This window comes from Callospermophilus lateralis, chromosome 18 (genome assembly GCF_048772815.1).
Source record: "Callospermophilus lateralis isolate mCalLat2 chromosome 18, mCalLat2.hap1, whole genome shotgun sequence".
NCBI lineage: Eukaryota > Metazoa > Chordata > Mammalia > Rodentia > Sciuridae > Callospermophilus > Callospermophilus lateralis.
Window position 1 is genome coordinate 53,689,602 of NC_135322.1, and position 15,052 is coordinate 53,704,653.

Consider the following 15,052-nt stretch of genomic DNA (forward strand, 5'->3'; position numbering starts at 1 on the left):
ATGCTGGGCTAAAGGATACTGAAATACTCTGAAAGCTTGTAGCATAACCCAAAGAATAATTCAGCTTCTGGATAACAAGAAGGATTATACTAATCAGACAAGTTTACCAGTTCAAGCTTTGAATATTTTATCTTCCCTCCCTCCCTTCTTTCTTCCTTTTCTTCTTTCCTTCTTTTCCTTCCTTCCCTCCCTCCCTCCCTCCCTTCCTTTTTTCCTTCCATTTATTCCTTCCTTCTTTCCTTCCACTTTTTCTAATTTGTTTGGTCTCTAGTAAGAGCCACTTAGTTGACATCATCATGATGGTGGTAACACATACATGAGAGAGGGAGAGAACACATGATGAGACAGGAAGCCAGAGAGAGGGAAGGGCCAATCTGGCTCTGTTATAACAATTCACTGTCATGGAAAATACTAACTTACTCTTCAAGATCAGTTCCCAATGACTTCTCAGTAAGTTCTTCTTCTAAAAACTTATTACTGTCTCTCATATCAACATACTGGGGACCAAGTTTTTAATACATGAACCTTGGAGAGGGACACACTGAAACCAAGTAATCAGCATCTGTGTGTGCACAATCAGATATAGGGGCTCACTGAAAATATATGGCTTAGTTTATTAAAAGTGGCTTTATTAGCTTATTTTTTTTATCATGATACTGATAATTATTTTTTTGAAAGAATAAAATGTTAAAAATTATTTAATATAACTTAAAAGTTAATAATAAAGCATAAGATCAAAGGTTGTAGAGGCTAACAATTTCTATTGTGTATGCTCTTATGGTAGAGATTGTTTTTCTGATTTTTTTTTTTTAAAGAGTATTTTGGTTATTGTGTATCTTATCTTATAGTTTGTAGTAGATCATTTAAACATCTTTTAAAACACTTTTGTTCCATATTTTTATTGTTGCTAGTTTTTATTTCCATTGGTTTGCTAAATTTTCTAATGTGGGTGTCTTTCACATCTGTCAGATAACATGTTGCCCAATTTCTTCTTTCTTTGTTTTTTTTTTTTAACAATATTTTTATGTGGTTTTGAGGATCGAACCCAGTGCCTCATGCATAGTAGATGAGCACTCTACCTTTGAGCCACAACCCCAGCCCATGTTGTTCAAATTCTACTACTTAGGTATTTGGAAACTTTGGGTATAAATTTATAGGAGGGACTGTCATTCAGCTCACTGTACTACTAATTTGTAATAAAGTTGGACGAAACATTTTCCTTCTAATTACTCCTGTTAGTCATTTTTATTATTGGAGAAATCTTGAATCATTCTACACTTGTTCACTGAATTGTGAAGTTTGTTCATGGGAGCACTAGGTAAAGTGTGTTTGTTTCTCCCTCCTTTCTCTCTTTTGTAGTGATCTTAATCATAGCACACAGTTTGTGCAGGGGCTAGCACTTTGTACCCTTGGCTGCATGGGCTCCTCAGAGATGTGCAGAGATCTTGCAGGAGAGGTAGAGAAGCTCCTGAAAACCTCCAACTCTTACTTAAGGAAAAAGGTAACTTTTAATGAAACTAATATGGATTAGAAAGCAGATTACTATTTTGAAAGTTCATATGATATAAAGTATTTCTCTCTGCAGAAAATATATTTTAAGTGGCTACATGTGAATCTTAATTCCACATTTTTCTAGGAAATTATTTATAAACAAGCAAGTGTATTAGATATCTTAGGTGGCATATCACTTCCTAAATAATTTAAACAATATTAAAACAAATTGATAACACGCAGGTCTTTATGAATTAATTTTTTTCTCTTGTGCTGGGGATTGAACCTGGGCCTGTGCATGCTAGGCTAACACTCTGCCACTAAGCCACAGCCACACTCCCAGCTCATGAATTAACTCTTATACTATTAGCACTCATGTCTTTGAGTGCCTTTATCTCTGGAATGGCAGTTTCCTTGAGGGAATGATGTAGAACTCACTTTCTAAAATTGGTATATCTGATGAGAATAGACTTATTCCTGTTTTCTTAATTTATCTGCTCTCATTTGTTGATATAAACATTTTGTTGAGTTTTTAAGTTATACTTCAATCCAAAAGCTTTTGTAAACAAAATGTATGGAATTTAAAAGTCCATGAAATGAACACCTATCATCATCTGGTTGGCATTTACTGTGCCTTTTTTTTTTTTTTCCTTTCTCTTTCTTTGTTTTATTTATTTATTTATTTATTTACTTACTACTGGGTCTTTGCCACTGAATTACATCCCTCATCTTTTTTGTTTTTTATTTTGAGACAGTGTCTTACCAAGTTGCTTAGGGCCTCACTAAGTTGCTGAGGTGGGTCTTGAACTTGCAATGCTCATGTCTCAGTCTCCCAAGTTCCTTGGATTACATGCGCGTGCCACTGTGACTGGCACTGTGCCTCTTTTTGGTGTGAGAAAGAAGCAATGAAAGGGCCAAGCCATTTCAATGATATACCTTTAATGATGGCTGCCAACAAAGTTTGTTGGTTTGTTCGTTGGTCCCTCCCTCCCTTCCTTCCTTTCGTTCTGGGACTTCTATCTTGTTACAAATTGAGCAAACATAAAACAATGATTGCAATTGATTTTAATCCCCTGAGTAAAATGGAACTCGATAAGCCTATACTGATAAATAAACAGATGCAAATTAAAAAGCTGTTACTTAATGTGCAATATCATTTAATAAATGTAGAAAGAATTACCGAATTAAAAATTTGCCATTTGGCATTTACAAAAGAGAAGAGAAAAGGAAATGCTTGTGCATTACTGTGCCTTTCTCAGCCGTTCTGGAAAGCAGTGCAGCAGAATTTTGCACATGGGAGGCGGCTGCTCTACCACTGAGATGCATCCCTGTTCCTCTCCTTTTGAAAGGACAGTTTTGCTGGAAATACAATTCTTGGTACACAGTCTTTATTTCAGTACTTTATTTTTTTTCTAAATATTTATTTTTAAGTTTTAGGTGAACATAATATCTTTATTTTGTTTCTGTGTGGTGCTGAGACTCGAACCCAGTGCCTCACGCATGCTAGGCAAGCGCTGTTACCACTTGAGCCACATCCCCAGCCCTATTTCAGTACTTTAAATATGTCATTCCACTGTCGTTTGTCCTCTTTAGTTTCTGATGATAAATCAGCTGGTAATTGAGGATCTTATTGAGAATATCTCCAACGTGATGTCTCTTGCTACTTCCAAAATGCAGAGTTTAATTCTTTCCTTAATTTGTAAGCCAGTACTTTTTTTTGAACTATGTGAGCTACTCTTATAAGGCACATTGTTGCATTAAATAAAATATTCCTTTGGATTAGCTGCCCCTGCCCCACAATTCACCATGGGGGGAATGAACTGAAATCTTGTTAATTTGTCTAAACTTTTAAGGTTTTTGTCTCAAATAATAGCTGTGGTTACTTTGGGGTGGATAAATAAAATTGGTCTTTTTTTTGGGTGGGGGCGGGTACTGGGGTTGAACTCGGGGTCACTCAACCACTGGGCCACATCCCCAGCCCTATTTTGTATTTTATTTAGAGACAGGGATCTCAATGAGTTGCTTAGCACCTCACTGTTGCTGAGGCTGGCTTTGAACTTGCAATCTTCCCGTCTCAGCCTCCAGAGCAGCTGGGATTATAAGCGTGCACCACTGCGCCCGGCACAAAATTGACCTTTATTTAATTTATTTATTTATTTAAAAAATATTTTATTAATTGTTGATGGACCTTTATTTATTTATATGTGATGCTGAGAATCGAACCCAGTGCCTCACACTTGCTAGGCAAGTGCTATACCACTGAGCCACAACCCCAGCCTGAAAATTGATCTTTAAATGTACTTTTCTTTCTAATAAGACAATCTTTTCTTTAGTGAAGACTAGTTAAGTATATTTCAAATTATTTTATTTCTTTCTTCCTCCCTTCTCCCTTTTTCCTTTCTTTTACTGGGGATTCAATTTAGGCTCTTGTACCTGTGTGCTCTCCCACTGAGCTAGGTCTGTATCCCACTTAGGTGATTTTAATGTTGGCAGTGTTGGTTGTAGTCAGTATAGATGCTGTTAAAGTTAACAGCAGATTTAAAGCATTTGCAGTTTATATCCTTCAGTTTCATGATGTATTTATATCTGTTGGTTTTCTTATTCAGAGGAATGAGTATCAGAAATGGAAGTCTTTATCTAATTTTTTTTGCTTCCCCAGAACTCTGCATACGTTCTGTTTAATTTTTGATAAATTCATATTAACCATGGTCTAATTTAGAAAGTTTTTACCCAGTTGTCTAGCAATATATGAATAGAGGAACAGCAGGTGAGCTAGAAGTTCTTCATTAATGCAATAGTATGAACTGGAAAGCTCCAACCAGTTAATAAATAAACAATAAACTATCTTCTTTATTTTTCTAGCAGATGAACTAGTTGGTGAAGTTTTTTTGTTGTTGTTTTTAATAAGATTGGTTGCCTTGGCTTACCTGAAATAAATTTTTTGTCCTTTTATTTTTTTATAGGCAGCACTGTGTGCTGTTCATGTCATCAGGAAGGTTCCTGAACTTATGGAGATGTTCTTACCAGCAACAAAAAATTTATTGAATGAGAAGAACCATGGTAATGTGATTTGGATGAACTCATGAAGTACTAAGGGAGAAAGGGAAAGAGAAAAAACTTAAGGCTATGACCGCCTGTGTCTCAGGATGGTGGACTTGCCTTGCTACAGTGCTTAGATAGTTTCTAGCAAGGTCTTTTCTGCTCACTTATACTAGTTTCATAACTAGGTTGATTCTTCATAGCAAACTTTGTCTTTCATCTCTGGTCCTCTCTTAAGTTGTTAATATTCAGAATAATGTATGACTAATTCTACTCTTTGTTTTCATGAGTAAAACCTTTTGATTTCTTGGCTATTTTATAATAAAAAGTAATTTTCTTCATTGTCATGTGGTAGGAGTATGAGATAAATGAAAAATCTTTTGGGTTAGTTACTTCTAACAGGAATTTATAATGGATACTCAGGTATCTTTATGTAAATCTTGTTAGGAATTAAGCATTTTATTCTTATTTTGAAGTCAGTGAAACTAAATTCTAAGAAGAGAACATTTATGTGTCTTAAATTCTAAGAGGAAAAAATGCTACAGTGTATTTCATTTAATTAATTCAGTGCTTTGCCCAGAATTCTCAAAATATACTTGTATAACAAATGAATATTTTAGTCCCTTATTTATCTCTTAGTGAAAAGTATTGTGAGATTCTCTTTACTGACTTTGGAACAAGCAAATTTATCTTGTCATTCATTATTATCTTGGAGTTTTGATATTTTTTTCAGAAAATTTAAAATCTAAGATTTGTATCTTTTAAGCTGTCAGAACTCAGCTAGTAGTTTTTTGAGTAAGTATGGAATAGAAGAGGTCTAGAGCACATTGATTATGAACATGTCCTTTTGGATATTCTTAGATGGAAAAGTGTATTGTGGTCATTTTTAAATAATTATTTTGGTCACACAGTTGTTAAAGATACTCTGATTTGACTGACTTCACCAGTATTCAATCAGCAGGCTTCTAGTAAGTATCTCCTTTGTATTCACCACAATGCTTAGATTCTTTAGGGGATTAAAAAGGAGAAGTAGCAACTATCCGTTTGGAATTGATCTTCAGGAACCAAAGCCCTATTCTACAAAGTTGGGTCATAGAGGCTTATTTTTAGTTTTCCTTTGCTCTTTTCTTTCAGGTGTCCTTCATACATCTGTAGTCCTTCTCACAGAAATGTGTGAGCGCAGCCCAGATATGCTTGCACATTTCAGAAAGGTAGGTGCCATTCTGTATGCCTAAGCCTTTCTTGATTGGAAAGTGATTTCCTGAAAAGTACATGATTTTATCACTTACAACTTTCTTTTGAAAGCAAGCTATGGAGCTGAATAATGGATTTAACTAGCCCTGCTGTGTTGTAGGGCTGGAAGCCAGATTTAGGTATATAAGAACTGGCACTAATACAGTGTTTTACTTTTCCAAGAGAATTCTTTTCTTGTTGGCAGACATAGTAAGTGTTTTATTTGCTGTTTTCACATTGAGACAGGAAATGTAACCTGAGGTCACATTACAAGTAGAATTTTTTTTTAAAGGCAGATAGTTTTCTTTCTTTTAAACGTGAAAACGGCAAACCAAAATTTGATTTTTTTTTTTTTTTTTTAATTACCCAATGTTCACTTTAAGCCATTGAATCCTGTGATGGAAGTCCTACCTTTTCTTTCTTTCTTTTTTTTAAATAGATGGACACAATACCTTTATTTTATTTACTTATCTATCTGTTTATGTATTTATTTATGTGGTGCTGAGGATTGAACCCAGTGCCTTACATGTGCTAGGCAAGCACTCTACCACCGAGCTACAACCCCAGCCCTGACGTCCTAGCTTTCTTAAGTTCCCCCTTCCTTCTTTACTAGCATTTTAAAGTGGACAGTATTATTTCTGTACTTCATTTAGAAGGCAGTAGGCAGGAAGACTCAAAGAAAGTTTGTTCTTTGAGTAATTACATGTATTTAATTTCTTTTATAGGATGCTGATCCCTCCATGAATGGGGCTCATTTTGCATTTTAGATGTAATAGCAGATTTTTAAAAGTTTTTTTTGCTTTTCCTCCCCTTTAGATGTTCATGTCTTGATAAAATTATTGTAAAATAGTATGAGACCCGTATCTGTCCCTAATGCTTGCTTTATATGTTTTGTTCCTGTTGTCTGTTTGGAATCCTGCTGTATGTTAGAATGAAAAGGTAAGAATTAACACTCTTTTAGATGGTGCATGCTGGCATTAGGTCCTTAGAAGCTTTTGTGTATCCATCCACAGATGTGGCTTTTAAATTATACTAATGCTGAAGCTGTGCTTAATACTGAGGATTATTTGTTCTAGTGTTTTTTGCTAACTCCCCAGTCCAGTTTTCGTCTTGTCAATTAAACTCCTGACTCCAGAGTCAGCCTTGGATTTCAGTTGCAGCCTTTCTTGAATTGTTTGCCCTCTCCTCTGCCTTTCCTTGATCTATACTTGAGAAACTTTGAATGGTTTCCTGGTCACTTTGGTGATAGCAATTCCAGATCAGTCTGGAGCCTGAACACAAAACATTGCTTCTCTTTGCATTAGATATTTTAGAGCCATGTGTGGGTAACCTCATACTTTAAAAAACTCTGAGAATGCTACTGAGCTTTCAGTTCAGACTTAGAGATTTTATTTTCTTCTTACCTGGACATAATCTTGCCTAGATGTTTGGAATATTAAAAGGATTTAGAGGTACAGTAGGTGGGCACCAACTGATTTTCATGGCTGCAGCCTTACCCTTTGTCATTTTATTTTGTTTGTCCTGTCATCAGTTTTAGTAACTTGTATTTTTGTCTGAAATTAAATCTGAATTAAAAGAATTTGTATGCTGAACATTTAGACATTTGTGCTTTCTGTCCCAGGGTAATCGTATGTGATGTGCTGGCCTTATGTTAATAAAACAGTTTAGTAGCCCAAGGAAAAAGGACTTCTCCAAGAACTAAACCAGATTTGAAAAGTAATTAGGGTTATGTATAGTACTAAAAAATAAAAAAGCAGACCTTTGGGAAGTATGCAAGGTGAGCTGCTTATCTCTACACAGTTTTCCCACAGTTGACAGATTTAAAGAGGATTTGTTTAGAATTTACACATCTCCATTGTTTAATCTTGTCTTATTCTTGAAGTTGTCCAAATTAGATTTTTGATTAGGTGACTTAATGACTCACTAAATTCTGAGGTATTATGGCCAAACTTACTTAAATTCACAGAGATTGTGTTCTCTTGCATTTAGAAGTGGCCTTAATGTTTTGAGTGCATGCCTTGAGTATAGGTTGGATTTTTATTTTATTTTCAGCCCTCTTTGAAGCTTGAAGAGTATTGAGGGAACAGAGTCTAATTACAATGTGAAAAAAATAAAATTGAGTTATAGCAAAGTTGGAACTATTTAGATAGGCTACAAAAAGATGTAGTGTGTTTCACTTTGGATACTTCTTTATTCAATTTTAGGCCAATAGAATTGTTTACATAACTTGAGTTTTTAGTTGGAGATAGGGAAGTTGATTGTGGTGAACCTTTTGGAGTAGAGTTTTAACATCAAGTAATTATCAACAGAAGTGAAATGCATGTCAATATATAAAGAAAGCATCTATTAAATTTAGTGTGGCAATAACATTGCCTCTTCTGTGTGTCATGACTCTAATAGACAAGGGAGCACCTCACCATTAGGAATGTGTAGTCTCATTGATAAAATAAAAAACAGGCCACAAAGAAGTGTGTATAGATAAGTGCTGATATTAAGTTACAACGAAGTTGTGTCATGTGAATTAAGAAGAGGGAGGGGAAATTATTTATAACTTTGTATTTTCTTAAAGCAAAAGGCATATTTTCTTCATGTGTTATTTCACTTAGTTAATGTTGATGGCTTTGGTATTTCCTGTTTGTTGCAAGAGGACATAACTAGCTCTATCTTAAGAGGAGAGAAAAGTTTTCTCTTTTTGAGGTGGTAGGCTTTAAGGCCGTAATTTTAATAAGATAACCAGTTATATTTTGTTGTGATAGCATTTTATATTCAAATATTTGAATGGATAAAAAAGCAGACCTTTGGGAAATATCTAACATTTTTTGCCAACCATATGTGTCAGGTTGTACAGAAGTAAAAATGCAGTGTACAGGCATATGTTTTACTTGATTCCAATAGGCTTTTGGATCCATCATTATTTGTAATACCTTTGCATATTTAACTCTGGAGTAAAAAAGTCTGGTTTATTTTATTTTGACAAAATACATATTATTTCTTGAGTTTTTGGCCTAAGTATTCCACTTTATATTTTCAAACATTAATATAGCACCATATTTGTATCAATAGAATTTCCTGGACTCAGACCCTTGCATCCTTTTTTGAACCAAAGGACTTGCTTATTCAAGAGAAATTCTTAGGTATTCACTGTTTTGTCTTTGTTTTGTTTTTGATGCGTCTCTCTTTTCTGCAGCTTGTGCCCCAATTAGTTCGTATTCTAAAGAACCTCATCATGTCCGGATATTCCCCAGAACATGATGTTTCTGGTATCAGTGACCCCTTTTTGCAGGTGAGGTTGATAAAACATTTTGAATAAATATCATGTGAACTTAATATATTTTGAATAGGCTATTTTCTTCCCCTTAAATTTGTATTGGGTAGAAATTAGATAATTAATCTAACTATATTAATGAACAGGGACACAGTTCTTCATTTTATTACTTTAATAGAATAAAACTACAATTTTAATAGTCAGAATTATTCACTACTTAGACACTTGAATTATCAACATAATATGTCTGCAAGTGGTATCCTTTAGCTGTGGAGCAGTGAAGAATGGGTTGTCTAAGAACTTCGTTAGGCATAGAGGCATATGGATAGTTTCTCTAAAAATTGTGTTTAAAATTCTTCTGACTTAGTATTTTTGATGGGGTCTAAGACTTCATTTCAACTATTTGAATTTCATACCAATTTAAGATTTCTTTGTGCCAGGCATAATTTATTGATCCTTGCCATATTTTGCATATTAGGTACGAATTTTGCGGTTATTAAGAATTTTAGGACGAAATGATGATGACTCAAGTGAAGCTATGAATGACATATTAGCACAGGTAAGTAGACCCAACTTGAATTGTATGAAAAACTCATTTTCATCTAGCAGGGAGTGGAATGATTGTGATTACTATATGAGGCAACTTTGTTTTCTCATTGGTGGCCATAATCACAAAATAACTCATTGCCTCTGCATAGTTTCTGGAAATGTTGTTTTCTCACTTTTGTACCATACTCTGTCTTTTCAGGTTGCCACTAATACAGAGACTAGTAAAAATGTAGGAAATGCTATTCTCTATGAAACGGTTTTGACTATCATGGATATTAAATCAGAGAGTGGACTGCGAGTAAGTCTCAAATATTTTTTGCCCTAAACATTTTATTTAGATTGATTATCTAGGAACTGGATTCCATTTGGAATTAAACTTAAGGAAGAGATTTGTAAAAATGCATAATGCTGTGTTTTTGGCATGTGAATTATCATTCCCATTGAAGGCTTACCATTGATAATAGTCTGGAAGACTTAGGTATAGTTAGATATTTTGAGATTGTAAACACGAAGAAACATTTCAGAATAAGCTTTTACTAGAACCACAATTTCAAACAAGACATATTTGAATAGATTTGTTTTTATTTTTAAGGAATGAACAAATAGAGTAAGCAGTACTAAAGGTACATAGGGAAGAAAATGTTTGTCTTGTAGCTTTCATGTGTGTAGCCTGTCAGTTCTTCCAGAAGGAAATGCTGGTAGTATTTTCTATTGTATATTTAGACATTTTATCCATATTTGAATGTGTCTATGGATGCATTTTTCTTCTCTCCACTTTAATAAACTCTTTATTTCAAATAATTTTAGACTTACAGTTGCAAAAATAGTTCACAGTTCTAATATACACCATGTCCTTCACCCAGGATGTTTCAAGTTAAGACCTTGCAAAATTATAGCATAATTATCAAGACTGAGAAACTAATAAATATTAATACTATACTACTAATTAAATTATAAACTTTATTAATGTTTCACTAATTTTTCTACTGATGTTTATTTTTTGTTCTAGGAGCCAGTCCATTATCACACATTGCAATTAATTGTCTTTTTTCCGTAGTTTCCTCTAATCTTTGACAGTTTCTCAGTTTTTCTTTGTTTCACGAATTTGACTTTTGAAAAGTACTGATAAGTTACTTTGTAGAATATGCCTCAATTTGAATCATTCTGATATTTTTTTGTAATTTTGTAGAATAAGATTATGCTTTTTTTTTTGGCAAAACTATTACAAAAATGATGTCCCCTTCTCATTTGATTGTATCAGGAAGTGCATACACATATATATATATATTGTGTGTGTGTGTGTGTATATGTGTGTATATATATATATATATATATATATATGTTATATAAAATATATTTGTGAGGTTAATATATTTTATGATCATTGATCATTTGGTTAAGGTGGTGATTGCTGGGTCTCCTCACTGTAAAGTTACTGTTTTTTCCTTGTAATTAAGAATATTTGAGGGGGGAAACACTTGGAAACCATAAATTTTCTGTTTACAGACTTTTGCCCATCAGTTTTGATACCCATCTGGGGTATCAATAATATGAGGATAGTGTTTTAATGGTAGTTTTCTATATCCTTCATTTTTTTCTTTATTAAATAATTGGAGTTCTGAAAGAGAAGTTGTCCCTTCTCCCAAATGTATTTATTAATTCAGTCATTTATTTATTAATATTAGAGTTGATAACCCAAAGCCTTAAAAGAAACAGATTTACTAACCAGAATATAGTATCTTTACAATAGCCAGTCATATCACCAAAGCAACTTGGGTTAAGTTTTTTCCTTTTCAGACAGGATTGTAACATATCTTGGGTATTGCTCTATGTCTTACTTTGTTTAGCTCACATTATTTTGTAGTTCATTCCATATTGATGTCTGGAGACCATTCTTATTTTTTTTTCTGAATTGTGATAAAATACATGTAACAAAATTTACCATTTTTAAATGTATATAGTTTATTGGCATTAATACCTTTGTGTAGCTTGTACCACCATTTTCCCCCAGAGCTTCTTATTATTTTCCCAAACTCTGTCTCCACTAAACAATAACTGTTTATTCTATACTACCTCAAATCCCTGGCATCTACCTTTCTGTTTTTTTGCTCTGTGAATTTGATTACTTCAGGTACCTCTGAAAAGATGAGGCGGGGGGGTGTTTTCTAGCTCCTCTTCTCACATATTTCTCAACACTTAATTTTCTTTTTCTTTTCTTTTTGGTACTGGGGATTGAATTTAGGGACACTCAACCACTGAGCCACATCCCCAGCCCTATTTTGTAATTTATTGAAAGACAGGGCCTTACTGTGTTGCTTAGTGCCTCGCCATTGCTGAGGCTGGCTTTGAACTCGAAGTCCTCCGACTGAGCCTCTGGTGCCTCTGGGATTACATGCATATGCCACCGTACCTGGCTTAACATTTAATTTTTGACACCAGATGTGTAAGAATGTTACTCATACAACGAGTGATTCTCCAGCAGATACTACTTGAATGTCTTCCACTTTAATTTACTTCTTGCAATATCACTTGGAGGTAGCGTCATATCCCACAGGATAAGGGTAAAGTCTCACAATACTATGTCCCATTTCCATGCCAATCACAAGTGTGGATGACCTATGCTTTAACATCTGTAAATCTAGGTTCTCATATCATCCCTACTCTTGTTTGATTAATTTACTAGAGTATCTCAGAACAAAGGGAAACATTTTACTTAGGTATATCAATTTGTTATAAAGGATATTGAAAAGGCTACAGGTGGGAGAGATTTATAAGGCAAGATATGTGGGAATGATTGGGGCTTCTGTGCTTTCTACATGTATGATGCTCTTCAGGAAATTCTTATGTGTTTATCTGTCCAGAAATTCCTAGGAACCCTGTCCTTTTGAGTTTTTATGGAGGCCTCATCATGTAGGCACACTTAATTAGATCACTGGCAGTTGGTCATCAGCATGACCTTTAGCACCCCTGCCATCCCTAGAGCCTGGGCACGAGACTGAATACTCAAACGCTGGGGTTTCTATGGCAAACCAACCCTATCTTGGGGTTATCTAGGAGCCTATTAAAAATCACTTCACTAGAACTAAAGGTGTTACCATGACCCAATAAATTCCAAGGGATTTAGGAGTTGTATTCCAGGCAATGAGGACAAAGACCAAATATATTTTATATATTTTACAATGTCATAATATTCTATGTAGGTGTAATCATAATAGTATTTGTTTTTTTCTATTTATTTTATTTCACTTAGCTTGATGTCTTTAAGGTTATCCTTGCTGTACCTTGTGTCTGAATTCATTCTTTTTAATGACTGCTTAAGATTCTATTGTATAGCTGTGTTAGTAGTATATTTAGCAGATTTGCTAATAATGCACATTTAGGATGTCTCCCATCATTGTGATATGCTGGTAGTGCTGCAACAGATTTTTATACATATGTCCAATTGTTTGTCAGATAAATTCCTAGAATTGAATTTTTTACTTTTTCTGGTATTGGTAATAATTCAATGTCGGAAGCCATTCTCACACGTGACTGGGTGACTCCCGGTTAGGGTCTGAGGCGCTCTGGCTGTGTCGGAGCTTTCCCGGCCCTCTCCTGATGAGAGAACCTGTCCGTGTGGGGGTGTAACTGACCACTGACCCCGGAGGCCCAATCACTGACCCTGACCTTGGAGTGCGGCCCCCCTTCAACCTTCATTGGATGGAATTCTCCCCTGAATTTCTTGCTCCCCAATAAAAGGCTACTCCCTGGCGTGCTCTCCCTCTCTCTCTCCTGCTAGCCCTGAGTAATCCTTGCTGCCCTGCCGGGCGGTTAGAGGAGGGAACCAGAGAGGGGAGCCGTCTCGGACCTGGTCATAGAAAAAGGTAACTGAGTCTGTGTGTTTATTTCGATCTCGCTAGCTAACTTTTATGCCAAGAACCTCATTAATGAAACCATTGCGCTGGCCGCTTGGTAGAATTCAACCCAGGGTGTGCTCTATCACTGAGCTACATCTCCAGCCCTTTTTATTTTGGGATTGCATCTCACTAAGTTGAAGGTGCTGTCCTTGAACTTGAGTCCCTCTTGCCTAAGCCTCCTGAGTAACTGGAATTATAGGTGTGCAACACTGCACCTGCCTTAGAATTGAAATTGTTGAAGCAGAGGACTTTGGTTTTTCTTTTCTTTTTCTTTTCTTTTTTTTTTTTTATCTCAATTGGTTTTTATTTTTATTCTAGAATTTGGAAACATTCCACGAGAATAAGTGTTTCCTAGATTTTTATTTTAAATATTTAGAATTATTGTCAGGTTGTTCTTCAAAGGGACCATACCAATGATATTTTTCTACTAACAATATTAAAACCTTAAAACTGAATCTTCCAACAGCTACTGTTGAAATAGGATATGATTTTAAGAGTTTACCCGTAGATATATTTGTTCTAGTAGTCTATAGGTACAAGCTGCCACTTTTAAATAATTTGGTCCCCTACCAGGGACCAAGAAGTGATCCTTTAGTATCAGGAAACAATGTAAATGTTTCAATTTTCTAGATTTTTAACTTTTGCTTTTTTTTTTTAGGTTTTAGCCATAAATATCCTGGGTCGTTTCTTATTGAACAATGACAAAAATATTAGGTAAGTCTACTGAAAAATATCTTGTACTGAGTATTACAACTCAGTATTTTCAAGAGTGCCTTTGCTGAAGATTATATAGGTATTACGCAAAATATGTAGAATTTCATAACCTTTAGTTTGATCCTAAAACTAACATTTTGTAAATAATTTGAAGATTTTCTTTATGGTTTTAATTTTTACTCCTATTCATAAGTCAGTAGTCAGCAAACTTTCTGTAAAGGGTCATATGGATGTATTTTGGATTTTTTGGGCTACAGGGTCTCTGTAGCAATTGTTCAACTCTGTCCTTTAGCAAGAAATTAATCATAAATCATATATGAATAATGAGTATGGCTGTGTTCTGTAAAAATTGATTTATAAAAATAGCAGAAGACTTGATTTTTGCAGGTGGGCTATAGTTTGTTGACTCCTGCTCTAAATTAGTAAGAAAAGTACATTTTCAGATTTGTAAATCTGGAACATCTTTGAGAAATCTAGCTGGTTTTTGAATTGATCAATATTATCTTTATTTAGTTATTTTCATGTATATATAGTTTGCTTGCTATTTTTTTCCAATCAGGAAAGATTTTTCTTTCTAATAATCTTAAGCAGGAGAAGATGTAGAAATAAACATTGTGGCACCTTGAATTGTCTTCTCCTAAAAGAAATTTTAAGCACTTGCATCTTAAACCTCAAATTTTTTATAGAGTCAGTTTGGGTACCACCATTAAATAAAAGCAGAGAAAACTCAAATGATAAAATTAAAATAACATCCTCTTGCATTTGGGGGGTAAGGCAGCTTTTAAAGGTATATAAAGGTATAGGTGCTTATTTTGTTTTACTGTTTTGGAAGATTTTGAAAGAGTTAAGTTGATTACTTTTAGAA

General features: G+C 34.6%; 1 protein-coding gene across 1 annotated transcript in view; it reads left to right on the forward strand.

The window, feature by feature from the left end:
* The window catches only part of Ap1g1 (adaptor related protein complex 1 subunit gamma 1), an 83,931-nt gene that overhangs the window by 41,414 nt on the left and 27,465 nt on the right, over positions 1-15,052 (forward strand). The window contains exons 4-10 of the mRNA XM_076837431.2: positions 1,360-1,501; positions 4,455-4,551; positions 5,665-5,741; positions 8,951-9,046; positions 9,507-9,587; positions 9,777-9,875; positions 14,132-14,187. Coding sequence (XP_076693546.1) covers positions 1,360-1,501; positions 4,455-4,551; positions 5,665-5,741; positions 8,951-9,046; positions 9,507-9,587; positions 9,777-9,875; positions 14,132-14,187 — 648 coding nt within the window. The remainder of the gene's footprint in view (positions 1-1,359; positions 1,502-4,454; positions 4,552-5,664; positions 5,742-8,950; positions 9,047-9,506; positions 9,588-9,776; positions 9,876-14,131; positions 14,188-15,052) is intronic.